General features: G+C 38.6%; 3 protein-coding genes across 7 annotated transcripts; 2 read left to right on the top strand and 1 right to left on the bottom strand.

Annotated features, from left to right (window-relative positions):
* The first annotated feature begins 2,258 nt into the window (after window positions 1-2,258).
* LOC139968614 (stromelysin-1-like) lies at window positions 2,259-10,681 on the top strand. Its single transcript, XM_071972788.1, has 9 exons — window positions 2,259-2,532; window positions 3,273-3,384; window positions 3,873-4,087; window positions 4,897-5,095; window positions 5,412-5,573; window positions 5,923-6,090; window positions 6,617-6,768; window positions 6,976-7,111; window positions 7,781-10,681. Exons 1-9 carry the CDS (start codon window positions 2,398-2,400, stop codon window positions 8,143-8,145), a joined length of 1,644 nt encoding a protein of 547 aa, XP_071828889.1. The 5' UTR covers window positions 2,259-2,397; the 3' UTR covers window positions 8,146-10,681.
* A 147-nt stretch (window positions 10,682-10,828) lies between these two features.
* Window positions 10,829-23,878, top strand: LOC139968613 (uncharacterized). Of its 5 annotated transcripts, none has more exons than XM_071972785.1 (7): window positions 10,829-11,685; window positions 12,358-12,423; window positions 14,617-14,715; window positions 16,139-16,282; window positions 17,761-17,814; window positions 18,840-19,844; window positions 20,994-23,878. In XM_071972785.1, the coding sequence occupies exons 2-7, from the start codon at window positions 12,414-12,416 to the stop codon at window positions 22,274-22,276; spliced, it is 2,595 nt and encodes an 864-aa protein (XP_071828886.1). In that variant the 5' UTR covers window positions 10,829-11,685; window positions 12,358-12,413; the 3' UTR covers window positions 22,277-23,878. The 5 variants fall into 5 exon arrangements, with proteins under 5 accessions (XP_071828886.1, XP_071828888.1, XP_071828885.1 ...); XM_071972787.1 differs by having other exon boundaries at window positions 10,829-11,689; XM_071972784.1 differs by lacking the exon at window positions 10,829-11,685 and adding an exon at window positions 11,698-11,842.
* On the bottom strand, window positions 23,181-26,455 carry LOC139968618 (CDGSH iron-sulfur domain-containing protein 2 homolog B-like). Its single transcript, XM_071972795.1, has 3 exons — window positions 26,262-26,455; window positions 24,887-25,089; window positions 23,181-24,510 (listed from the first exon to the last, which is right to left on the bottom strand). The coding sequence occupies exons 1-3, from the start codon at window positions 26,269-26,271 to the stop codon at window positions 24,415-24,417; spliced, it is 309 nt and encodes a 102-aa protein (XP_071828896.1). The 5' UTR covers window positions 26,272-26,455; the 3' UTR covers window positions 23,181-24,414.
* Between the last annotated feature and the right edge of the window lie 944 nt (window positions 26,456-27,399).

The following is a 27,399-nucleotide window of genomic DNA, read 5'->3' as shown; positions in this document are numbered from 1 at the left end:
GCTTTTTGAGAAATTTTTGATTAACTGAGGGTCCTTAGATGCAATCTGGTGATATATTTTGCAACTTGAAGTAACTTTATGTTCAAGAATTTTCGGGCATAGTCTGTCCGATATATATGTTTCTAATTGAGGCGGATAAAAATGTTATACAAAAAATGGAAATTAAACCTGTTGCTTTGATAATGTTTTAAATAAGAGTGTTGAAAATATGACATTTAAATTCATGCAGGGTAGTAGTGAAGTTTAAGCACTATAGCGGTTAACGCCGGGGCCTCTGTGACCTTGTCAATAAGAAAACAACTGGTTATTGTGATGGTCGGTGGAAAGAAGTTTTAACTGCATGCTGAACATAATACGTTTCGTCCTTTTAAAAAAAGTTTTTGTTTGAGTATTTTTAACACTACAAATCGCATCTGGTGGTGGGGGCACCAGGGGAACGATTTTTTTGGCACATTCCCCCAGGCACCCCCGCCCCTTGGCAACGCCACTGTTTGTGTTGGCGGAAGACAACTGACGGTGTTGCATTGGTTGTGCTTGGTAACGTTGAGCTCTGTGATTCAAACTACTGCATGACAAAACGTGATAGCATTAACGTCATGCGACCTGCTGACTCAATGTTTACTTGGAATCATACTAAATTCACTGTAACAGTCCGGTAGTGGTGGGTCGGGGGGGGGCGGCCAGTTAGGAGCGGGGAGGGAAAGGGGCACAATGCTGACACAAGGGTTGTGACAAAAACCGGAAGAAAAGGGACATAAATGAAGACTAGATACATTTGCTTGAAAGTGTCGGTTTTTATGATGTTTGGTATTTTCACTCAATAAATTGTTTTGTCATCCTCTTTATTATCTTCTTTAAATAAAAGGGATGGACAGACAGGTGGAGTCACGGAAGGGCGCAACGCGCACGGTAGTCCCAGTTTTGTGAAGTACCCTTAAAGTGTCCATCATAAAGATACGTTGCCTCTTTGTTGGTTTAAGTGTAAATATTTTTTTTTATTTTTGTAACTATAGAAAGTGTCCATTATGTAAAAAATATAAAACTGTGATGAAAACGTGTGTTGTTGTGGCAAAATGAAGAAACAAAGAAAATAACGGTGCCATTGTGTTGAAAGAGCAAACATTCAAATACCGGACTCTTGTGGCACGGGATTGTACAACGGATTGACTTTGTCGGAAGAGCTCGGGGTAAGATTGTAGTTTACCAACTCAAATCAAGTTCAGATCTCCCACTACCCCTCGATTGTTCCCTATTTCAATATCATAATCTGATAAAAAAAAAATCAGAAATTTATTTTTACAACGCTTAAGCGACCACGAATGTGGGAGAAACCCGCAATGGCTTATGGATTACAACTTTCACGTCGGGTGGCTTCCAATTCAACATTTTAACTCAAATTTGGAATATTTTCCTCCCGATTGCTAAGCCTCATTGTTTCAAATGCCACCGCCTTTATCAACTCGGCCACAGCACCAGTATGTGGAAGAGAGAATGGAAGGGCGTGAGGATGACAGTGAGAGGCAATGAGAGATTGCAGTGGAAGCGGTTTGACCGGGGATTTCAGTCCATGGGACGCAATGTGTAGCATTAATTTACACTGATTAATTTAAGTGTCACATGACCCACGTTTGGGTTGTTACGGTAACGTTGGTGCATATATATGCGTTCTACGTAAAAGTCCCTTCGTTCAAATTACTGAGGGTACACGTAGACTCACGACACATATTTATTTTAAATCTAAAAAAAAGGTTTTTTCTTTTCTTATGCTGACGTATCTTTACAACCACAAGTATATGGGATTTTACATGACGTAACGGAGCTTAATCATTGTGATATATATGCATGCATTACAAACAGAAAACTTCTCGTTATTTCACTGTCTTTAAGTTGAATCATTAGACTGGCATAGTGGTGTTTTATCATTTAGGTATACGCGTGAAGTGAACAATGCCATTTCCATTTAAAACGATATATATTGTATTGTTATAGTTCTCGATAACATCATATTCCTAGTAAGTTGTTATGAAACCACAAGTCTCATATAGGTGTTATAATATTACAGGTATATATATACACACACACACATACACACGCAAAGGTTTCATTGCTCTATATATGTTAAGCCACACCTACCTTCTTTTCATATTCCAAATATGGTGTGCGAGATTGTTACCTGACAGAAACAACGACGTTGAATGGTATACGGTTACAGGTCACTGATTCCTTTTTGTCAAATGAAAACCGAGTCGAGTAAAAACTTTCATATAAAGGGTGACAGACTTTGTAGTTTATCATTTATAAGGCGTTTTTACACTTTCAAGTTGACATCTTCGACAGCAAACTTTTAAGAAATTTACGACTCTCCTTTACTTGAAATTTACAACTGCTGCTGACAAAATGTATCGCAGAAGCATTCTTACGATACTGGCAGGGATGTTGATGGTGTTTTGTGGCCTCAGTAACGGCCAGGAAGACATGGCTGAAGACATAGTTATCCGAACCGTCATGGTCACAGATGCAGTTTCTGCTTCGGTATGTATGATATACACAGACGTGGGTTGTGTTGGGGGGGGGGGGGGGTGGGTGTAGGGCCGGCGATGATGGAGGGAGCGATGGACAGGCGCGTAGCCAGGAATTTGCCAAGGGAGGGGCGAAACTGTAGATTCGGCATTGCAAACTATCTAAGCGTAGCGCCACCATGATTGGCGCGAAGCGTACAAGCAAATTTTGGCTGTAAATGCCTCCCAGATCGCTGGAAATGGCACTTCCCGGGCCTTGTAAGTTGCATCTTAGCATTTTCTCTTTTGAAAATACTAGCGATATCATAAAAATATTTTTAAAAAATTAAAAATATGCTCAAGGGGGGAGGGGGCGGCTGCCCCCTTCCCCCCCCCCTTGGCTACGCGCCTGGCGATGGATGGAGGAAGAACAGTTTGGTCTTCGGCATCTTCTCTAAGGTTGCTTATTCTTGGTTATAGATGTTCAGCTTTGGATGACTTTGTGAAATATGAGAACTTTGTCGAGAGTCAATGTTTGGTGTTTGTTTATGACATAACATTCAGTAATATATTCGATTAATTTATTCAAAATTAATTGAATCATTTTGAGAGCTAGGATATGCTTGTAGTACTGAGTAAATGCGGACATTATTAGCGTCAAAATTTAACTAACCTAATTGAAAACAATTTACATTAAAATCATTCCATGTCATTTTTCAGTTGTAAACAATAGGCGGAAACTGTTTTTCATTTGTTCCGTTCCTGTTTCTCTAGCAATTTTTCAACGACCGAAACTGGATACCTAGCGACGGTTCAGCCTCAGAAATTATCGACTTAGCGAGTTATTTTAGATTATTCCAAGAATGGGCCGGCATTCCTGTAACTGGTAAGTTTATCCTTTATGTGTATAGGCCTATATTAAGCTTCCCAATTGCCTGTGCTTGATGAAATGAAATAACTTACATAGCAATAGAGGAACTGAGACTGATGAAAGCCACATAATACCATTAATAATGCTCATCCCACCGTCATTTCACACCCCACCTCCATCCCCTATCGACATTGTCAACTCTTTTCTTTAAGGGAGGAGGAGGGGGAAGGGTAGGGGGAAATATTGAATACCCTTTACGAAAAGTAAAATATATTACAATATGAAAACTTACATAATGCAGTCTGAAATGATGATTTATGTTGTCTATAATACTCTGCCACCCCCCTCTTCTGCCCTACCCCCAACCTCTTCTTCCTCACCAATATAAGAATGTAAAGCTGATCGGTTTCAAACCATGGTTGGATAAATGCCTGTATGCAGACATTTTTGTCTACTTAGAAATACAAGAAATTATAGTTTGCATTCATTTGCTCCACATACAGGTGAACTCGATCAAACCACTATGGATAAAATGAACTCTCCAAAATGCGGTAACCCAGATTTCGGTACGTCGGGACATCAAATTTCAGCAAGGAGAAAGCGTTTTACCACCTTAGGAAGGACCTGGCCTCAAAACCATCTAACTTGGTATCTTGAAGGTACCACTATTGATCTATCACGAAATGTGATTAGGAGTGAATTGGCCATGGCCTTTCAGGTTAGTGAAAAATGGGGATATTAATTATATGTATTTATGCATTTGTGAATGTATGTTAAGTATGTGCGTGTATGTATGTGTGTATGTAGAGAATATGTGAGAGCGTGGATGAGGAGGGGGGGCGGGGGGGGGGGGGGTAATACGCTAACCAAGTGCAGCAATGTGTCACGTGTGTAAGGATGCGGCACAAAAGTATCCTATATTGAGGAAGGGCAAGTTGGGTAAGGATATAGCGGTACAAAAATTTCTATACTCCATTGCCTTGAATTCATTAAACATGGATTCCAGCTCAAGTAACAATAATAATTTGCATATTGATGTAATAACAAACAATACTATGGTATACAAGCATGTATGCGCACAAGAAATAGTATATGCCTATTGATGCCATTCCCATTTAACAAGTCACAAAGTTAAAGGTCTTAAGTAATAGTCCCAAATTTTAGGCTGCTAAATATTGATAAAAGTAAAGGGAAGAGAGTAGAAATAATTCAATAATTCTCAGTGAGGAAAAATTATTTGCTGGTGGCGTTCAGCAGGGTATTGAAGTTTGAGCATGGATGACCATTTCTTTGACCCTCTAGCATATTTGGGGTCTAAACTGATGAAATAACTAATTAATATTGCCAGACACGTGGAGGGGCGGAGGGGGGGGGGCGGGGTGGCAGGATTATAATGTGTAGGATAATTTCTTTAGCATCTTTCCTACTCCGTTTGTATTATGAACTCCATTTGCAAGGTTATACGTGTATATTTACAAGAGGTGTGCCTTACTAAACGTGGCTTTGTTTTTTCCCCGCAATCAATAGTATTGGGCAGATGTCAGCTCTCTAACATTTGAAGAGGTCTTCACTCCAAATGCCGACATATTGGTTAACTTTTACCGGCTAGAGCACGGTGACGGAAACAGTTTCGACGGACCCGGAAGTGTCCTCGCCCATGCATTTTCTCCTGGTTTTGGTCGAGGGGGAGATATGCACTTCGATGATGATGAAACCTTTACGGCATGTAAGTGTTATATAAATATAGAGATATTTGCATTGATTAGAGGAGTGCCGCCTGAAATAATAATGGATGGTATGGGTATAGGAACCGTGACACATGGTGGACATTATAATGACCCCATTATCATATCATATTGTTTCCTTTTTCCTTTATCATACCGGTAACCTAGCAGTGATATCGGTAAATTAATACGGCCATGCTACTGCATGCATGGTTCCATCCGAAATCGATTCCTATTATCACATTTTATAAGCCAATTTCTGTATTACAAATTTAAATATTTGATATGTTTATCTGTTTATTTAATTTAATTTCACAGCAACTGGGATTAACCTTCAACAGGTAGCCGTCCATGAAATAGGTCACAGCTTAGGTCTTGGACATTCTTCTGACCAATCAGCCATTATGGCAGCCTTTTACGCATATAGGCAAAACTTTGCACTTGGGAATGATGACATTGCTGGAATTCAATCTTTGTATGGTAAGTCAAACTTTATCTTAATTGGATCAATTATAAATAAGGCAAACAATATGATGTAAGTTTTAAGGGTTCATGGATAGTGGTGTTCACAGAAATGTGAGTGGTATAAGGAGGGATAAGTCATCAAACAACACACATGTGATCCTACGAATATTACGCATTATGTACGTTTTCCGAGGGAATTATGCATTTGAGTGGATATGTTTATACTTCAGAGGGACTTTCTCTGGTCCAAACCATGGTCCACCACCATATTTTCTAGTTATTGTAGGTATTTGCCTATGTAAACCCCCGTTATGAAACTCAGATTCGGCAATGAATTCGATCTCATTTCTGTGCTCAAATGCAGGTCCTCCAACAAGCAACCCCGTAACGAGACCACCTGTGACACAGCCCAGGACTACTGCGCCAACGACCACCGCGCCCACACCTCCGAGAACGCTGCCGCGCATATCCTGCAACGGAGAATTTGACGCGTCGGTGGAAAGTTTTGATGGAAACGTCTACTTCTTCCAAGGTAAAGATTACTTCTTTTCGAGAAATCAACTTTGCGAAACTTCCCCTTCCTCTTGTTAAGCCAAGGTCAGTGTGTGAGATGGTGTGATTATATTCCCTCCTGTTTTTCAAAGGTCCAAGTTTCCCTGGTAAGAGAATGGTCTTTTGTGCTGCGTCGTAATGTCACATAACAAAATACTGTTTAGATGCAAAACAAAACACCATTTTGTATCTATAAGCACCCTTAGTTGTACGAAAATATATGAAGACCTTTTCCCAGAACGAACTCATGTCAAAGGGCCAGATCCTGAAGTGAACGCATCGCTCCCATAGAAAGTCCTGTGTCACTGGGCATGAGTTATTTTGAAAGGTCATGTAGCCACAAGAAAACAAAGGCAGATTCCTATGAAGTGTTATATGTATGACACACATAACAATTCTTATTATCAATATGTTATCATAATATTTCATAATTTCAACAATGAGGCAAGCTGAGAATTGTTTCAATGCACTTCAAAATCTAATTAATCAAAACAATTTATTTTCAGGCGACATGGTGTTCAAGGTTCAACGGGACTTTACGATCGCACCAGGTTTTCCAACACAAATTTCTGCAGAATTACCAGGGGCTCCCGATTACATCGATGCAGCCTTTCTATGGGTAGTAGCTTCAAATCAGAAATACCTTTACGTCTTTAAAGTAAGTTCGTGTTTGTTTATTCGATAACGCGCTTAACCGATAACTCACCCTTAAAGCGGGTAGGATTCTGTTAGGGTTCGTAATAATAAGTTAAACCCTTATATCCTTCATATTACCTATATAAACATAATTTTATATGAATAACCGAGGCAGGGTACAGCTAATCATCCATATAACAGTAGAGTTTCATCTTCTTTTTTTCTTCAGGGTAACTTTTACTGGCGCTTTTTCAATGGCATTCCCAGCGCAGGGTACCCTAGGCAAATCAGTCTTTGGGGTATACCTGGAAATATAGATGGAGCATTTAGATGGCCTGGCAACAGAAGAATTTACTTCTTTAAAGGTAAATCTTAGCACAAATTGTTTTGTTTTTGCTTCCAATGTTTCGAAAATAATTGTAACATGTCAGCCTGTTAGTTGATATGTCGCTCTGTTGGTATTTCTCTCTGTTTAGCTTTCTATTGGTTTATAGAGGAATCTTACCTGACGTATATTTTTGTCATATATTTTGTTTGCCTATATGCATGCATATAGCGTAGTTTGTGAGTGTTATATTTTTGCCCACGTTTTTAATTTTCAAATAAAACCATCACTTGGTCATCATTTAGTCTCGCATTTAATCGGGGGTATGTAGACAATGGATTCTTTTGTCTTGAGCACCCTGTACCTGTATACCGATCTTCTCTACATATTGCTTAATATAAATATGTATAGTGAGATTTCAATATGTCTGACCCTTCGCCCTCCAACCGATTGTTTTCATTGGCCGTCGAAGAGAACTCCTGCCGCAGGACATTCACTGATACAAATCGAGTAACAATATAGTTTCTGCTGTAATAGGTATATTTTATTGGTGATGCCGACATAATACCTGGTAACGGTTTGGTGGTGTCGGCAAAATACCTGGTTACGATTGATGGTGTCGACATAGTACCTGGTTACGAACCCGTCTTCTCTTCTCCAATCATGATTTTAATCCAATCTTCGTTTTGTTTTCTCTTCGCTTTTCCAGATGACAAATACTATCGATACAACACAATGTCGTACCGGATCGATAATGGTTACCCACAACCCCTCAGTCGGTGGAATAATGTCGCTCACCCGATCTCATCCGTACTGGACTGGGAAGATAATACTTATTTCTTTACTGGCCAATACTATCAGATCTTCTTCAATAGCCAATTCAGCGCAGCCTCTCCTGCTCCTACCGCCCAAGCATGGCTCGGATGCGAAACTGAGGGTCTACGAGTTGGTACCACGATGAGCCCCACTGACGACGACGATGACGACGATAATACAGGACTTTCGAATGTCCCCAGTTTGTTTGTAATCTTCGTGACGTCAGTCCTTGGTACATGGCTCCGTATATCCTCGTAATGAGGCGTACAAGAAAATTTTGGCTGTAAATGCCTCCCAGATCGCCGGAAATGGCACTTCCCATGCCTTGTAAGTTGTATCTTAGCATTTTCTCTTTTGAAAATACTAGCGATATCATAAAAACCTTAAACAATTTTGTAAAAAATATGCTCAAGGGGGGGGGGTGCTGCCCCCTTCGCCCCCCCCCCTTGGCTACGCGCCTGATTGACAGAACAAGCAAGTAGGAAATCGGTTACTATTCCCCTTAATTACTTTTTATGTTCTCCTTCTTGTACCTACGCTATATTACATCCTATCAACATTTAGTGACATATTGTACCCCTAAGAAGAGGCCGGTCTTGTGATTCTCTTTAATTTTGGGCTAAAATATGGGGGGGGGGGGGTAGTGAAGGTTTGTTTTAATAATATACCAAATAGGAGCAGTGTAACTATAGGCCTATTGTTGCGGGGGTTTGTATAGTTTTAATAAGGAATCAACGAGGTAAATGAATCTGGAGGATTCATGTCAATTGGGTGCGCGCGTACCATGTATGGAGGGTCATGTGATGTGTTCCAGGGTGGTACTATACTGATATTTCTCTGTAGCAGTTCGAGAACAGTGTAAGTGACTTCGTGAAAGATTGGTCGGTTCGGACAGGGGAACTAACGGCATAAGAAGGTACTGGTACTTCAGGCCTACGAAATAGTGCTAATATGCTAACGTTCAACCTTATTCTCTTGAATGAAGGCAGGCTTTCTACATAATCTTATTTATTAATACAGCTCTAGGGGCAAGCTTTGTCTCATATGGCCTAACGTTATTACTACACGCTATAAGTGAATGTAGAAATGGGAAATGTGGGGAAATGTTTAGTTCAGTGCAACCACGGAATTCTCCATGGAACAGAGCCTAATGCTGCTCGACGGGAATATAGCTATCACGTTAGGCTACAGGCACGGTTATTGCTAGGTAACGGGTGTCGTCTGCTGCTCTTAGCACGCAAACACATTTACGTACTAGTTGGGTGAAATCATCATGCGTTATAGGGAGAGTAGTATATTAGTACCACCCTGGAACACATCACATGACCCTCCATACATGGTACGCGCGTATTTACTGTGTGATAGTTTCTCCAGATTCATTTACCTCGTTGTAAGGAATTATGTCAAGGTGTACTCTACTATATAGTCATACATCAAACGCATATAGGTACCCAAAATGATTTTCTCGAAGTTATTTGGTATGGCTCAACACATTATTTCATTTTATGTGGAACGTACAGAAATCTGATATCACGTGACCAAACGACATTTAAACTTAAGTATACTGATTTTGATTAACAGTCTATATTTCCATGGCTATAGAGCTAGAGTTATTTATTGTATCATAAATATACCAAAGATCGATTATTCAATTCCTTACTTGTATCAATTGGACATGATCTGTCGTGATTACATTACGTTTGTCTTACGGCCTTCTTCTATTTTGACATTTTAACCTTATGATTTGATTTGATTTGATTTTATTCGGCAAGATATCAATCTTCATCTGCATACAAACAAAAAATTGCACATAAAGATAAACATTTAAAATACAAGAAGGGAATAAACTTAAATGCATCGAAAAGAAGATAACATGCCAAGGATAACCCTTTAAGCTAAAAGCTTATTTCCAAAGGGGTCCTTAAAACCAATAAAATACAAAAGATAAGAAATAAACTATTAAAACAACTAAAACATGCATACAAACACTGTAAAAAAGAAAGATATTTACAAGCTAGACATTCATATGATTTAAAAGGTAGGCTTTGGCATCTTTTTTAAAATTGTATTTCAGCAGGATGGATTTTATGTTTTCAGGTAGCCTGTTCCAGTTTTTAATTGCATTGTAATAAAAAGACCCAGCACAGTGCGTTTTAATTTTGGGAAGTTGAAAATTAAAACTACTACCTCTTGTGTTATGGTTATGAACACTATTTACTCTAATAAAACTCTCCCTCATATAGACTGGAGAGGTACCATGGAAAACATTAAAAACATGATTAAGACGAAGCTGTTCAGCCCTAGTGTTGATGTTCAAAATACCAAGAGTTTTAAAGTCAGCATATTATAGTTTAATTGGATTATCCAACTGTTCATTAATATTTGAATATGGTAACTGATAGCATTCTAAGTCACAATGGCGTGCCACAGATTTCGGAGGAGGGGCGGGTGGGTAAATTCTATACCATAATTGATTTTGGTAAGGGTATCTTGGCCCTTTATGAAATGGCAAGAGATGGGCCAAGCAATTTAGTAAGTTAGTGGTATGGCCTTTGGGTCGTTGAAGCGGAGGTGTTTTTTCCCAGTGTTTATTATATATTTTATATTGTACATGCGATCCTTGTAAATATTGAGAACCCAAAAGAGTTTTTTTTTCTTCATATTTTGGGTTTTTAAGTTGTTTGTTTTATTGAGTGTATATATGAGTTAAAAACAATCCTTCGTAAAAATAAAGTAGGCCTGTTATCAACAGCATTATGTTCGTTAATATATACAACACATATTGAAGAATATACTCCTAATTGCTGATTTGTCTTTTCGTGTGGACTTATATGATTTACAGCATTAGGCAAGTACTGTTAATCAAATTTCGGAGACGCGCTCTTGAAGGAACCCACCATGAACATATACGTCGGTAGACTATAGATTGTACTATATCTACCTACAACTTACAAGCAATGATGGTGGAGGGTCATTCCAATAGGAACGGGGAAACATGGCCCATTAGGTGCGGGGCTAAGTTGGGAGGGGTAGACGAGACATTGATCTGGTTGAGTAATTGGGATCGAAATTGAATGTACCTCCCTAACCTTAATAACCTCGCTGTCTCATCCACCAGGACCCACCCCCTCCCCTCCACATGTACATATAAAAAAGTAAAGAAGAAACAGGCAAGAAAATAAAATAACGGTCACCGCTCAAAGTTCAAGAAGGCCTTAACTGTCTGAACCCTCATACAATTTCCTTTCACTTAGCTATTTAAGTATAAAATGAAAAATTTGAATTGGATCAAGGAATTAAACTCTCCGGGAAGTTACACTTGTGACTGACATTTACTAGTGTTAAAACTGAAGTGGGCGCAACAATATGCGTTATCCCAATGGAATAATGGAACGCCAAAATAATATTGCCGCATAATTAGTTTTTGCTTTCTAGGTCATTATTTGACTGTAAATATTGCCGCATAATGACTGCGATTTTTCTTGAAGTCATTATACGGCAGTAAAATTTGCATAATAAAGACAATATTATTTTTGTCCAAAATGGCGACCTTTCTGTGACAGCTGACAGATTGCCCAACAAAAATTCAAGCATTGGTTATGGTGCTGCGTAAAAAGAGATTCTGTGACTGAACCTCCCCGTGGACCCGTCTATCATATTTAGTTGCAACGATTATTTTACATCTCTGGGGGTGCAAGTGTACCTACAACTTTTGTCACGACAATTTGCAACTTGAATGTGACAGTCGAAAGGCAACTTCGCTGTCGCCAGTTATGCTGGTAGAGTCAGTGCCCGGAAGTAGGTATACCACTTAGGCTACATTGTTTACAATATGGCAGGGTTAGGATAACACGGCTAGGGTTCAATAGACGTCTTGATACTTCCGGTCATTGATGCTAAATTAGTACCATTTAACTTTTGTCTGTTTTTCGTGTTATCGACGGATCCTTACTCGGTAAAAAGTGGCCCCAAAGCAATAAATACCTAAAGCTAATTTAGCATAGGTTAGGTAGCATATATAACTGAAATTATGAGTTAAAGTACTCACCGGCTTGTACAATACAATCGTAAAGCTAGGCACAACTGTACTAGGCCTATGTAGGTTATGTTACCCCTGACCATACGTTACACATAACAAAGGATTGTTACTCCTATATTGTACTTGTAGCGGACTATGGCATCAATTGGTACGGACTTCATGATCTGAGCAGCGACAATGAGGTTTTGAAAGGAGCAGTGCGTTTGGCATCTGTGAAGATACTGGCACCCTTTGTAACCAAGAGGAAATCGGTGCCTTTGGCATCACAACCTAGCACCACTTATGGTGCTTGTGACCCAGCATTGCATTAGTTCCATTAGCCACAGGTGTAGCCGATAGCTATGAATTTAAAAAAAGCAGCTTCCTGTACTTCTTTTACTAAATTATTTCAATTATCATATTATAATAGTAGTCTTTTTACATTCTTTCAGGATACTAACTTGAAAGAATTGTTGACCTTTAATCTCAACTTCCTGAATGAAATACGATGATTTGGGGTAAGTACGGGCTCCTTTAAGTAAACAACCGGACCCTCAATTATTATGCACATGAGCATATTTCATTTTTGACCTATTTGGGACAAGCTTGGTAGCATAACTACCTACTACAGTAGCTGTAAGAATAATAGTTTGGTGTTTGGAGGACATTGGATAATCCTTTGTTTTTATAACCCAGCTTAGGAAGGAAACATGACTGTTAATTGACTGATAATGTCACATGCTTTTGCTGGTGTTGCCATGGGCAGCTTCAAACAGGTTCCTTTCATTTTTTGTTACCATTGTCATAATTTGCATGTTATATCATACTCCACCCACATTGGCAAAGTTATAATATGCAACTTTCCTATTTCTATTTCTTTAAAGGCACAATGTTTGTATTGATATGTCAAAATCAAATGAAAACAATTAAAGAAACGAGTGCTACTAAGTTTCTATAGCTATTCTGGTCTTCAAAATATTCACCTTTAAAATATGCAACATGTCTGGAAAGCTGTTGTAGAGCTACATTGACGTCGGTTACTCTGTGCAAGCCTAAACATTAATGGCAATCCATTATTATAAATTATAATAACTCAAAGAAAACATGTTCTGTTTACTTCATATTAAAGGAATAACAAAGGCAGGGATCAAAGACAATTTATTGTATTGGATCCTAAGACCTAACCACAATACAATACATAGTAACCCGCCATTGATTACATAATACGCTTAAAATTTCATATTGATGACATACGGGAGGAACAACTCAATCGGGCAGTAGCACTTTCTCCATAAATCGGATCAATATGAATCAATATCAAAATAAATCAATATGGAATTTCAAGCATATCACGTAATCAATGCCGTCTTACTGTGTACTGTGGTGAGGGCTTTGGAGCCAATTTTCAAAGCGAGTGTATTCAGTCAAACAAGAAGCAGTTCACTTGAGTTGAAGTTATCTGATATACTACCAAAAGTGAACTTGAAGCAAACCGGTGTAATGTCATAGTTGCACACTGCCAAAAATGTTTTGTTTTTCTATATTTTTCAGTCTATTGATTTGACCTTGGATTGGATAGGGTTACTAGTTTGTCTAAAGGGGATGTGAAGATTATAAAATACCATTACCTATAGTACATTCATACTATAGATGCATCCGATTGTGGAGTATAATTAGAAGTAAATTTTAAAGGAAAAAAAAACATTATTTATCAGTGTGCAACAATGATGTCATGCCTGTTTGCTCCAAATTTACCATTGGTACCAAAGGTGGCAACTTCCAACTGTCAATATCTCAAAAACGGTACATAGGAATTGAATGCAAATTTCACCAGAATGCTTAGATTATGTTCCCCTTTAACATATTAAAAAGAAATTTTGACCTGGACTTTTCTTTTAAAAATAGAATATTAAGAAAGATTTGAGGTTACTGAATAATATAAATTGTCTTTGATCAATGCCTTCGTTATTCCTTTAAGTACAGAGCATCTTTGCATGATATTCAACCCCACTTGTCCTTGAGAAACTGCATGTCAACTGAGGCCGTAAAAATGGGATGTTTGCCCTGGCATTGAATCATGTGTTATATGCAGAACTGACCTAATTGTCTGTGTTCTAGACTTAATAGTCCAGTCACTTTTATTACCACCTTGACTAATTAGCTCTGGTTTTCTAAAGGTCTGTATATCAAACTTATAAATTTTGTGCCTATAGTTTGACCAAAAAGAAAGCCAGAGAGACAAAACCAAGCATTTTTATAGAAGGATAGATAGCCAGAGAGACAAAACCAAGCATTTTTATAGAAGGATAGATAGCTGTGTAAGTCAGTGGTGTAGGAAGGTACTTTTGAGTGGGGGGCTGAAGACTGACCTGGGGGAGGGGTCTAAGGGGAGGGGGTGTCCCCCTCCCCTTTGGAATTTTTTGGCATTTCCAGGTGGCCTCAGATGCAATGTGGTGCAATGTAGCACACTTCAACACCCACTCCATTTTGTAAAAACTTTTGCATTTTGACCTGGCCTTAGATGCAATTTGGTGCTCCAAATGAGATTTTTTTGTCATTTGGAAATGAAAAAGGGGTTTTCTGACTTGCGAAGCGGGGGGGGGGGGGGCGGAATGATACTTCCGCCCCTCCATATTTTTCACTATTTTCCAGCCCCCCCCCCCCGGTTCCTATGCCCTTGGTGTAAGTTCTCAACCTTTTTTGTTTTCTAGGAATTACTTTGAAGCCTGGAGAGGTGTGGACTAAGACGGTGGACTGTGAAGAGTACCTTACCCTGGCATCCTTAGACTGTAGACAAAGGAAAAATAATGGTAAGGATTAACCTGGATGGCCACCCTCTCGTGTCGTCTCGGATAAGGCTCTTGAGAGAATGGTGCTTTCGGGATAGGAGGTTTAATGACCCTTAAAGATCCCACATTTCCTAAGTCCGTTCTTGAATGTGTTCAGTGTTCGGGCTGTAACTACTGTATATCTTCTGGCAATTTGTTCCACGTTTTCCAGATTCTGTTAAAGTAGGAATTTCTTCTAACTTCCAAATCTCGCTCTTTTTCGGTCGAATCTTCTTGGAATTTCCCCTGGTTCTGCTGTCCTTTACAAACTCCACATGGTTTTCTATACTGATGGGTAACTTTCCTTGTGTCATATTATAAAATGTTATGAGATCCCGGCGAATATGACGTTGCTCTATCTTGATCAGGCCCAATGCTTTAATTCTTTCCCCATAGGATTTGTCCCTCATGCCTGATATTAATTTTGTCATTCTACACTGAACACCTTCCAATAAGCCAATGTCTTTCTTCAAGTATGGCTTCCATACAGGTATACAGTAGTCCAGGTGGGGCCTCACAAGAGACTTGTACAGATTCAATAACACTTTTCGATCAAAGTTTAATAGTGAAGTTCAGTTTAATAATGCCCACCACTTTATTGGCTTTTTTCGTCGCTTCGGCGCATTGCCTGCTGAATTTCATCGAACAATTCACATACACTCCCAGATCTTTTTCCTCATCCGATTGGAAGTCCAAGAGTCCATTTAGCTGACATTACTATTGCTCACCTTGCCAAGGATGCTGCATGTGCAGTATTCCAAATGTAGCCTCTACTATAAACCCAGAATGAGGCAAATATTTAAGCTGCATTTTTGCAAAGGGTCTTATTGTCTCACTATGACCAAGCTGTGAAAAATTCGCATAAGTGGACACCCCCTCAGTTTAACTATGGAGTCTCTTCTAACTCCATGGTCTAACTTTAGTACCTATGTGGCTACTCCTGCTTAGCAAATTTTTAATCAGGATATTCATTACAAACAATTTGTGGGACACAAAATTTTAAAGGTACATATTCTCTAACCATCAAATTGTGCCAAATTAGCCAGAATCCAGCATTAAAGCAAGTCAGATTCCCAAATGACATGGCAGGATTTATGTTTTGGCTATAAGTGTTACAGGAGACCACTATAAGGTAGGTTAACAGTTGAAATAAAGACTGCTTAATTGTGAAAAAATTAAAATAACTTTGAGAAAATGAAGTGAAAATCATATGTTGTTCAATATGTTTCTATGTTAAAAGGTTTTCATATTGAAAACATAAACTACAAGTAGAAAGGTACATTGGTGCAGGTTTGATTTTTCCACGTTAAATTTGAGCTTTGCCTTTGTTGGTCGCTGTTGTAGGTTTAATCATTTGATCTGTTTTTATGCTAATGTAATTGTTTGCTGTTGTTTGTGTCTGCAGGAGAATTAAACCCCTCTGCCAGTCTAATTGTTCTAATCAAGGGTGAAGAACATTTACTGTGTACTTTGGAGAAAGGTTCTGTACTTCAGCAGAAATTGGACTTACAGCTTACCGAGGCAGTGACATTCATGGTGGAAGGAACAGGTGAGTACTTTGCTGTTTAGCTGTACCCAGTGTGGTAGCCAGAGGGGGGCCAGGGGGGTTTGCCCCCAAATTTGCTTTGTGCTACAGTCTTGCCCCCCCCCCCCAAATGAAATCAAGTGATGTATTCAAAATACTTCTTTTTTTTTCTTTTTTCGAGTTCTAATCACAAGTATTCATACCTCAGGGCTCATGTTCATACTTCATATAAGGTCAGAACTTGGTAATCATTCCAAGATATTACACATTTTGGGCCTTCATCATACCCACATAGGGTTCCTTGGAACCATGGGATGTGTATTTGTGCTGACGAGGTGCCCATTAATACATATATTTCTTGGTAATTCCTACCATCAACCATCACAAGGTTGCCCCCCTTATGAAAAATCTTGCCCCCCTAACAATAGAATGCTGGCTACTCCACTGGCTGTACTACGCCACATCTGAACTCATCGTGGACGTAGAAAATAAAGTTGGGGTTGGGTAGGGGGTAGGGTACCCGCGGGATGAGAGGGTAGATCATTACACATCAATTATACTTGATATCCATTGTACCTTGTTCTCTTCGGCCCGATCATGTGTTTCTTGACCATATATTTGTGGGATATTTATGAAGTAGCTTCAAAGGTACACTGATATATTCTGTGTAGTTAGCATGATCGTGTAAAGAACAGCACTTGGAGGTAAAAAGAAAAGCAGCATTTACCGTTCAACCAGTTTCAATAGTTCAGGCATTGTAACATATTCAGAAAAATTGACACTCCAATGACCAGGCATTTCACCTCTTCAAAACCTGTTTTTATTATTCTGTTAAATGTTTTTCTGCATTGAAGAGAATGGTTGACTGGTAAGGACTGGTAGTTAATTAACCAAAATTTTACTAGTCATCTTTGTCTATCCCAAATATAACATGTCAGGGCTACTACATAGCAACTTTAGTAAGAATACTGTGTGCACTTAAAATTGACCATTTACCAAATGGAAAAAAAAACCCACCAGATTCATTAAATGCAAATTGGAACGGTGCAAAATATCCTTCCCTGACAACCACATCAACTCACCTCACCTCTTAAGCCCTCTGTGAAGAGAATTGCTGATTTTGCTCTATGGGTTTATCAGCTCTTAATATATGCAAAACTTGGCCAATACTTTGATTATCTGTTTGAAATGTATAACAATATTCCACAGTATCAAAATGACAAAAAAAAATAAGCCAATGTGTTTGTTCAAGTGAATCCTGTGAGGTGACCCTGCATGCCAGATTGACTATTTAAACTTCGGTTAGTTACAACTATTTCACAATACTGCCCTCATATTCAGAGAAGCACTTAAAAAAGTTACAAATGGTTTTACAAGCACTTCATAAATTTTCTTTGACCTTCATTCAGTCCATTGTCCTGTACAATAACAAATATTTGAAATTTGTTTGGTTGGTGGTTTTCACTTGTAAAGTTTTTTTCTTCTCTCTTGGTGTTTTACAGGAATTGTTTACATCACTGGTTATTCTACGGTTCAGAGCCCACAACCGTACCATGGTAAGTTCTTCAGGTGATTATTTACTTGAAAAAATTTTTCTCTGTGCATTTCTCATTTGGTTTAAAAACATTAAAAACAATCTGTTTGTGTTATTCTTTTACTAATGTTAATATAAAAGTTAGCAATTTCTTCTTGATCTCACTTCATTGATTCTCTGGATATGAAGAATTTCAGTGAAATCTTTTTTTGCTAAAAGAGAAGCGACATAATAGTGTTTTAAGAGACTAAACATATGTTTGAACTTGTTTACTTGCAAGTTTGAACTTGCTTACTCACAAGTTTTTAAAGAGCTAAGAAATCAGGGGCTTAACCTGAGAAATATGTGCTCTTCTGCGAGGTACTGACCATTTACACATTTTAGAGCCAGAAGATGAACAGACAGTGTTGTGTCCGAACACATGTTATGGGTTGCTTTGTTAGCAAAACCTTGGTAGATTATTGCTTGAACCCAATGATGATTTTACGTGCTACTGTGGTGGAGTAAGCACCTTGTGCCACTGTGGTGGGTGGAGTAAGGAACAGACCTTATCTCTTCTGTAAAGATTGAGTGACTGCCTCTAAATTGCAGCTATTTCGAAGCAAAATTGCCGTTTTTGAGCTGCGGCACAAAGAAAAAGGTAGAATGTGAGGCAGCCAATGTTTTGAAAATTCTCCATTTCACTTTGGTTATGATCTGGTAGGCCCTTTAGGTCCCTGGCATCCAAACTTTTTTGGCTTGTTGACCACACTTTTAACCTTAATTATCTTTTGGAGAAGGGGTCTACAGGAAAGCGGTATCCCCTTCACATCTGAGAATTTTGTTTACGTAATTTTAGGTGCTTAGTGTATATATTTTGCAACTTTTTATGGGAGTTCCAAGATTTGTCCACTTTTTTCTACAAAGAATGAAAGTGTTTATTATTTTCTTGTACATGTTTTTGGCAACCTTTCAAAACATTTTTGGTAACCGTCACCGCACGTCGCCCAGTTTGAATGCCTGGGTTTTAATAAGTAACAGAGAGAAATAATTTTGTGTCTTTTACAGAAAGTCCATCAATATGTCATAATGACAGCACTGCAGAGGATTCTCAGAGACAAGGGAACAACAAACTACTCAAAGAGCAACCTGTAACCTCTGTCAAGAATGAGCAGACTGGAGATGCTAACAACAATTCCTGGAATGAATATTACAAGAATTTCATACAGACCCATGAAGTAGGTAAAAAGAGAACAGTGACTACCTCTCAAGGAGTTTCATCATCCGATGGAAATATTCTGACTGTCAACATTCCTAGAGTGAAGGTGACTAGGTTAAAGCAAGGTTCATGGGATAGCTCTGGTACTAGGGTGAACAACGAGGGGCATTTTGATCCTCTCATTCCACCTGAGGAGAACTCTGTAACTGAGAAAGATTCTAACCCTAGGGAGCAGATGGATGTAAGTGGCGGAGATCTCTTGGGCGCTGATGAAGATCTGCAGATGTCAATGACAACTGCTAGCCTGCCCCCAAATGACGAAGATAAAATGTGGATACTAGCGTCTAGTGATGAAGACAAGACCACGTCCGCACCACAAGTTGGTGACATTGGTGATATGTCGCCCATGGTTTCCCAGTATCAATGGCAGTCTGATGACGGTTGGTGTGCAGAGGAACCTTCCATGAATGATAATGAATTTACAGATGTCAATTCACCTTTGGCAACTGGTGTAGCTGCAGATAGCTCAGACAAAGAAGATGAAGATAACAGAGCCGATTCTTTAGAGGAGATGTCTTCCAAGGCCAAAGGGCTGAGAGAGCTGGAAAGTGTAAGAGGGGACAAGGAACCTCTGAAACTCATCACCCAAGAGCAAAGTGGAGAGCAAGAATATGGAAGAACATCCGATGAAAAACACAACACCTCGAAGTCTGAACCTCTGGAGACAGAACTGCAGCTGTTAACAACAATATCCAGTGGTTGTCATGGTAATCTTGCTGACTCCACAGATAACCAATCAGATTCAACGACAGTCAAGGATGACAAAAATTTCAGTGACAAAGCCCCCATTATAGGTCAGTTATTTGCTTGGTAACAATAGTTACAATCAGCTGCTTTTATTTGCATTTTTGCATAGTTGATCTGGCCATCAAACAGACTTAATCATACAGTGTATCATATTAAGATTTCACCGCAGATGTGTAAAGTCAAACATTCATTTTCAGAGCAAACATTCACAGTTAGCATAGACCTACCACACTGCTGTTACAAACCTAGCCATCCTTGCATTTAAGAGTCAGAGCTGTTATTCAGTTGTTTACTCGTTGAGGAATAACACCAGCTACTTTCATCTTTGGACTAGAGAAAGTCTTCAGAAAGTATCAACCATTTACAGTAGTAGTAATGAAGGGCACATCTTGTAGTACGTTTGTGACTTTTTTATACTTTTTATGGAAGAGTGCATTCATATTACGTATCCATATCAATTGTCTACACTTTGGTGACTCCTAAAATATTGGAGTTGAGCACTGTTAGTAGAGTCGTGACTCTATCAACATGCAACACAGTTACATAGAGAAAAACAGAAGGACCTTAGCCTACATACAGTCAGATCTTTTAGCAATTACGACTACAGCATAGTACAGTAAGCCTAATTGCTTTCCAAACTAAGTACCCTCCTCCCCCACCTCCTCTCCCTGCAGCCTCACTGACAAGGGTGGTCTCCCTTCTTGTATTCTTGGCTGGAGGTATCACTCTTGAATGACACAAAGTTTTCCATGACCAAAAGTCTAAGGACATTTTTACTGTGCCATCTCCAAATGCATGCAGTCCAGCATATCTGAAATATTTGAAAAGTGGGAAATGAAGTCAAGGTTATGTCTGATCAAAGCAGAACTTATCCAAAATCTAATCTTTGTTTTCTTAACCAAACAGGCTATAAAACTGAAATGTTATCTTTGTTTGAAACAGATTAAACAGGTCATGTTGCAAAAGACAACTGGGCTATAACATCATTGATGTTCTAATTCCGGTTGGAAAGCCTGCAGAAACAGCCAGCTAATGGGATAGGATATTCCACTGTTTGACCTTCTCTTACCCCTTCCCACCCCCTCCCCACATCCTCCCCTTCCTAAGGGTGCTCTGATAATTGGAATACTTTCTGTTTTTCTCTTTTAATCATATTTACATAATAAGAGTACGTTTTTCCTTCTTTTCTTCCAAAGATACTGATTCAACACCACAAGGAGCATTAAAATCCATGCCAGAGAAATTAGCAAAAGATAGTATGGGTGTCAGCAGTAGCTTTCAGAAGAACATAACAAGAGGAAGGCCAACGGGTAAATCCCGAAAGACACTGGCAGTACAAAGAGAGAATGCTAACAAGAAGGAGTGTCCAAACGCAGAGGACACTTTGCCCACTAGAAAGCCCTTTCCATGTCAGCAGTGTGTTGAGAATTTTGTTGATGAAGATCTCCTGGCAGACCATGAACGAACACACAGCATAGATCTTGCTGCGAAGATGAACCACGGCGATTCCTCACAGAAACCTCTGGGTCATAGTGATCAAAATCAAAATCTCGTCAGTTGTCCGCAGATGCACGCTAAAACGAAGCACAATTGTGGTTATTGCGATAGAGTGTACAAATGCTACAATGATCTACAGAAGCATGAGAGATCGCACAGGGCGGAGGTAAAACAGGATAAATTTTGGTGTCGTTTATGTCATAGCACATTCAAGACAAGAGGTAGCTTTCTGAATCACACAAAGGTACATACTACAAACAGGAGGAAGGGGAAGCAGAAGAGCAGTGCAAAGAAGAAGAAATATAGGTGTTCTTTTTGTGGGAAATTACTTTCCGTAAAGAGAGATTGGATCAAGCATGAGAGAACTCATACTGGTGAGAAGCCGTTTAATTGTCGGATCTGCGATAAAGCTTTCTCTATGGCGAGAGATGCAAGGTACCACAAAACAAAGGTACACGCTAGACAACTGGCTAGTACTTCCAGAAATGAGACGTCAACTGTTTGTGACAATCTTACTGTCCCAAGCTCAGCTGTTGCTACGGAAACCAGTGGTAGATCTGCTAGTGGCAGTAGCGCCTCATCTGGCACAGATACGGCAGAGTTGCTTGACTCGACTCTGTCGTCCAATTCAGAGAAAGACAAAATGCCAAGTCTAACAGCTGACAAAACTAAATCATCTTCCATCAGTCAGAACACTCCTAAGGAAAGTCAGCTGAAGAATAAACATACATGCTGTTTCTGCCCAAGTTCGTTTGCAACAAAACAACGCCTTTGGTCACACATTGAGTACCATAGGGTTGCGCATTCTCACAAATGTTCATATTGCCCAAGACTATGCGCATATGAGAGTGCTCGGAAGATTCACGAGAGGTCACACACGGGAGAGAGACCTTTCAAGTGCAAACTTTGTACCAAATCTTTTATTCGTAAATCCCATTTAAATAGACATCTAAAGAGAGTTCCACATCCGGAAGCAGATTAATTAAACAAAAGTGCTGGAGATTTTCTGCAGCTTTGAGATCAAAACTTCATCCCTCATAGCAGATTGTTATGGCAATGATATAAGAATTTTCATATTTGGTGGTAGTTTGTTCATGAAACAATAGCAGAGTGGATAATGTCATCATTGCTATCCAGCCGAAACTGTTTGTCGTTCCCTGTAATATTTTACTGATTTTTGCAGAGGAAAATAGTATTTCTTCTAAAAAAGACAGTTGAGCTTAAACCCAGGTGATATTCAGACATTTTTAAAGCAGAGTGTTGATAAGAAAGCTTTCACTGAAATCCAGAGGCTCATCTCAGGTCTTGCACTCCTGCTGAAGCCCATGAGACATTCCCGTCACATCAAAAAATCAATCAGAATCCGTCCACTGAAATCTGGTTAAGACTTGCCTCAACTTTGAGTTCTTGCCTTAAACCCAGGTGACATTCAGACACTAACATGACACTAAGGTCAGTTTATGTTGAATTCCTTATAATCCTGTGATACCATACCGAGGTCCTTTACTGGTAAGATGAGGCAGCAGCAGGAACACTGAAAGGTCTGGTCGTAAACTTTGTAAAATTTTTGCAAGTACTTGATAAAATCAAATTTTGTGGGACATATTTTATATTCTTGAAGTAAATTATGGTGTCAGAAGAGGGCCCAATATCTGTGATGTGACCCCATTTTGATAGTTTTGTATGATTAAATGTGTGCATCATTCTAAATAGACAGTTTCACTAAGTGTTAAATTGTATGTTTTCTGATGGCATTGTGCAAATAAATATTTTTGGAAAATTTTTGAAACAAGTCTGAACTTTTTACTTTTGTTTTCTATCCCAAGTCAAGTAACTGTAGTATGCAAAAGAAATAAATATTTATAAAAACAAAAGAACACATATCAAACTTTGTAACAATTTCATTGCATTTTATCACAAGTCACTTTCATCTACAGAGTTAACTTGAGTCATTTAATAAACAGAAGCAGTTTTTTTTGCACCTTCCCTTCACCTCTCAAAGGTCACTGACTACTTACTCATGTTCTTGAACACCTGGCCGTACCACATGCAAATTACTACATGATAATAACTACAGCATGAGGAGTTTGCTCCAACAAGTAATACATTTTGTTCATAATATTTTATGTACTCCACAAGATGATAGGAAGAATGAAATCCAAATAATACATAATTATTCATAAATATTTCACGACAAGGTATCATGGATTTATCGACATAAATCATCACCAGAAGAAAATTAGTCCGGTTACCTTGAGGGCATTTTATATCTGGCGTGCAACAATTTTGTTCACCCACAATTTTAGTGGGTGAGCGGGCCCAAAGGGCTTGAGCACCCTCTATGCCTTTTATGAACTTTACTCAATCTAGATATTGCGTGACTGTAATTCTGTAGCAGCACAAATAGTTGACATCCAATCCACAGGTTTTATTTTGAGGAGGGGGCTATGGCAGGTTGGTAATACAACTTATAGGTGTTGTATCGTAAGCTCAAGAGGTACAAATTGTCAAAGACAACCCGGTAGGACTGAAATGGAACATTCCATCCAGCAAAGAATTGAATCTAAGAAAATACAGTGAACTATGCAAGAGATATTGGAAGAGGAGTAAAAGTTTGCATATTTGAAACATACGACACACATGGCAAGCAGTATTGTAAGAACGCATCAGTACATACCCATGAATGACATACTAAAGCTGAAAAATTGATCATTCAGTAACCAAATTAAAAGAAAGCACCTAGGCTACAATTTAACCAGCTATTTCTTTGAGACTCCATAACCTCAACCTGTTACTTTAAGAAGTATCCGACTAATGTAAAGGAAGACCTTTGGCTGTCACCTTTGTCTAACCATCAAAGTTCTACACCTATTAAAAGTCCTACTTATGCTTATTTCTGATTTGAAATTGATTGATGCTATTGATCAATTCATGAGGTTTTATTGCTGAATACCTGACACCCGATATTGTTTGTTTATATTTCCAGTTTTGTAAAGTTAGTTTTCATTTCACATTTAAACAGGTTAAATTTTGAACTGGAAAGCACGTAAATGTTGCTAATTTACATACATTTTCAATGCAATACTGCCTTTTAAGATCATGCATATCCAGTCATCTCCATTAAGATGTGTCTGTTCTTCTGTTCATCAAGAGAGGACCCACATTGTCTCCACAATCTTTGTTGTGCTTGTTATGTGTTCCATCGCAGAGAGGAAACTGCAAACAACAGAAGAGAATAGGATTAATTAATCATTTGAATCTTATACATGTAAGAAAACTCAAATCCTTAAAATGAATGACTTCTTCAAAGAATTCTTTTCTCAATAAATGGCATGATGAGTTTTAGAACAATGTGATTATGTTAACTAGTATAAATAAGTTAATTGTCTAATCATGGTTTTGTCACCATAATAGAATGATAAGGTATGACCAGGCAACAAGCCAGCCAACACAGCCATTCTTAATATTTTCTTTGACATAACAAATTAGAGCCTGAAATGAGCTCGCAAACCAGCACATTTACAGATCAACACATTTATCTATTCAGAATGCCTGGTCATTCAGAGGGGGCAGGGGTCAGCATCATCATTACCTTAGCAGACTGCCAACACCTGCAGAATGCAGTCACATCACCAAGGTCTTCAATGTCAATCTTGGTGACCACTTTAGCTTCATGTTTATCAATTTTATGGTTGACTTTGCCTGACCCGCATATCTTCATGGCTCCCCAGACTCCAATAAATGCTGCAGCACCAACAGCACCAGCAATGGAAATATAACGTATGTAATCTCTGCCTGCAAGAGCAAGATTTTTGAGATGGAAGAAGAAGAAGAGATTTTTTGTAAAAGAGCATCTGATATTAAGTGTAGAGAAGGCAGGGAACTTTTAAGGTTTGTTAGATAAATGGGTACATTAATATGTTTGTGAAATAATTAGCACTGTAATCATTAGCTCATGGTGCTCTATAGCCTCTATGATAACATAATGAAGTCATAAGGATGATTAACAAATCAAGTAAACTATAGACTGCACAAATCTTTGTAATACATTATTGGAAATTTTATAACTTCAAATCACACTCATATAGTAATACAAAATTGCTTAAGTCAGTCTAGTTGTAATAACAGGTATCATAAATGAGCAATATCATATATATATAACGTACCTGCATGTAAGTTGTAACACTGTATGAATGTTAGACAGGCCTATGATAGATCATGTAGGCCTAGGCTGTTAGTTGCTCAATTGTTATTTTATGTCCAAACAAGTAGTGAGTGTAAAACAGGCTGGTTCTAACAAGACAGCAGCTGGATTGGTTCCATCAAGAAGTAATTACTATAAAAAGTTATCCCTTATTAAAGGTATGCTGTTTTGGTCACAAATATGATACATGTTCAAATATGGTCACCTTTGGTCAAAATTCGTAAACTGTTTTCATTACAACCTTTGAGGACATTTTCCTCACTGGGACATTCAGTCATCTTGTGCATTCCTTAAAAATGTCTGAGTACAATTGGAGAGTAAAGACCTGCTGGAGAGTACATTTCGAAACTTCTAGAAATTACAGCATGCTATAATTTTGGGCCTATACTGACTACCTTTAAGTCTAAGTTTAAATCTAAGTTTCACCCAAAAACTGGTTCTTGGCTCAAGGGAACAAACTGAAATGATTTTGAGTAGGCTAGATAACTGACATTGCAAAATATAGTGATACTGATAGGACTGTGTGATGTTACTGTTTAATATTAAACTGACGGATATTGTAATTGAAAATAACTTAGGTCTTCAGTGAGTTCAACAACTGCAGTATGCCTCGGAAGCTTGCAGGCAAGCACCTCTGCTAGTAATCTACCAACTTTGTTTGGTTCTAACGTTACGTAATAATACATTACTAACCGTAGGCCCTAGGCCTAGCCTGTACCTTACATAGATTAACGTTAGACCAGAGAAGTACGAAGAAAACTACCTTCAAACATGATGTAAGAATTTTTTAGCACACGTTAAGATGGGAAATTTCAATTCGCCAAAATGTACAGTTGAGACAATACTCAGGATCGGGACCTTCTAAATCCGCAAATCCAAACAGGGTAACCTCGACCAATCTGACAGTAACAGATAACAGTTAGGCTAGGAGTTTTGTTGCATAATAATATTGCAATGAGTCGTATCGAACGCCAATTGGGAAATAATGATTTACAATAATAAACATTCGGATAGGATACAGTAGTATCATTGCTTACTTTTTATATCTTTAAGGTAAATTCTCTCAAAACCACCTTTATTTATTATCAATTCTTATTTGAAGTAATATGTTCTACGATAAAATGCTAGTCGTAAATGTATTGATACATCTCTGACGACAATTGCTGGTCACAATTGAGTTTCGTGTTGCCTAGCGCAGGTTCGAAGTGGTGCTGTACAGTAATTTGAACTTTCTAGGCGACTGCTGGATGGTGAACATAAAATACACGTCTACGATTACACTCGAAACGAAAAATGAGGGAGATGGTCCGAAACTACTCAGTGAAACGAGGAACAGGATATTGATGAAATAGGGCACAATAATTTTCACCATTGTCAGAGTTTGATGTGACAAAACTTCATCTCAGTGTTGGTTTCCAGTGTTTACGATGAAACTTCTGCTTGAACACAGCAACCAAATACTAGATGGAAAGCCAAGACAAAAGTGAAATGATCGGATTTACAGCTGGTTGATATAAAATATAGCTCGTTTGAAATTTAGGGAAGTATAACACAAAATCAAAACTGTGCTTGAAATACAATTTTAACCTGTATGTAACATGACTATTGAGAATGAATACATGGGTCTCAGTAATGCAGCTACAATGGGGCAGGGAAGGGCTTCAATTTCACAGGGATATTAATTTCAACAATGTCCATAACTTCCCTACCCACCAATGAGAATAAGAAAAGCCCTTTTTGTTTGGTAAATTTAATGCCGTAATTTAAAAGGTTTTAATTACTATTCAGTACACAATGCTTTTTTTTTATACTTTCTACCCTCAAGTAAAATACACAGTACATCATGGCTGTGCCTTTGGTACCTCTGAACCAGCACATCAGGGCTAGTTCCCAGAGTCTAA

Source organism: Apostichopus japonicus, chromosome 6 (genome assembly GCF_037975245.1).
Source record: "Apostichopus japonicus isolate 1M-3 chromosome 6, ASM3797524v1, whole genome shotgun sequence".
Lineage (NCBI taxonomy): Eukaryota > Metazoa > Echinodermata > Holothuroidea > Aspidochirotida > Stichopodidae > Apostichopus > Apostichopus japonicus.
The sequence above is the reverse complement of the archived record's forward strand: the minus strand, read 5'-3'. Positions and strand labels throughout refer to the sequence as shown.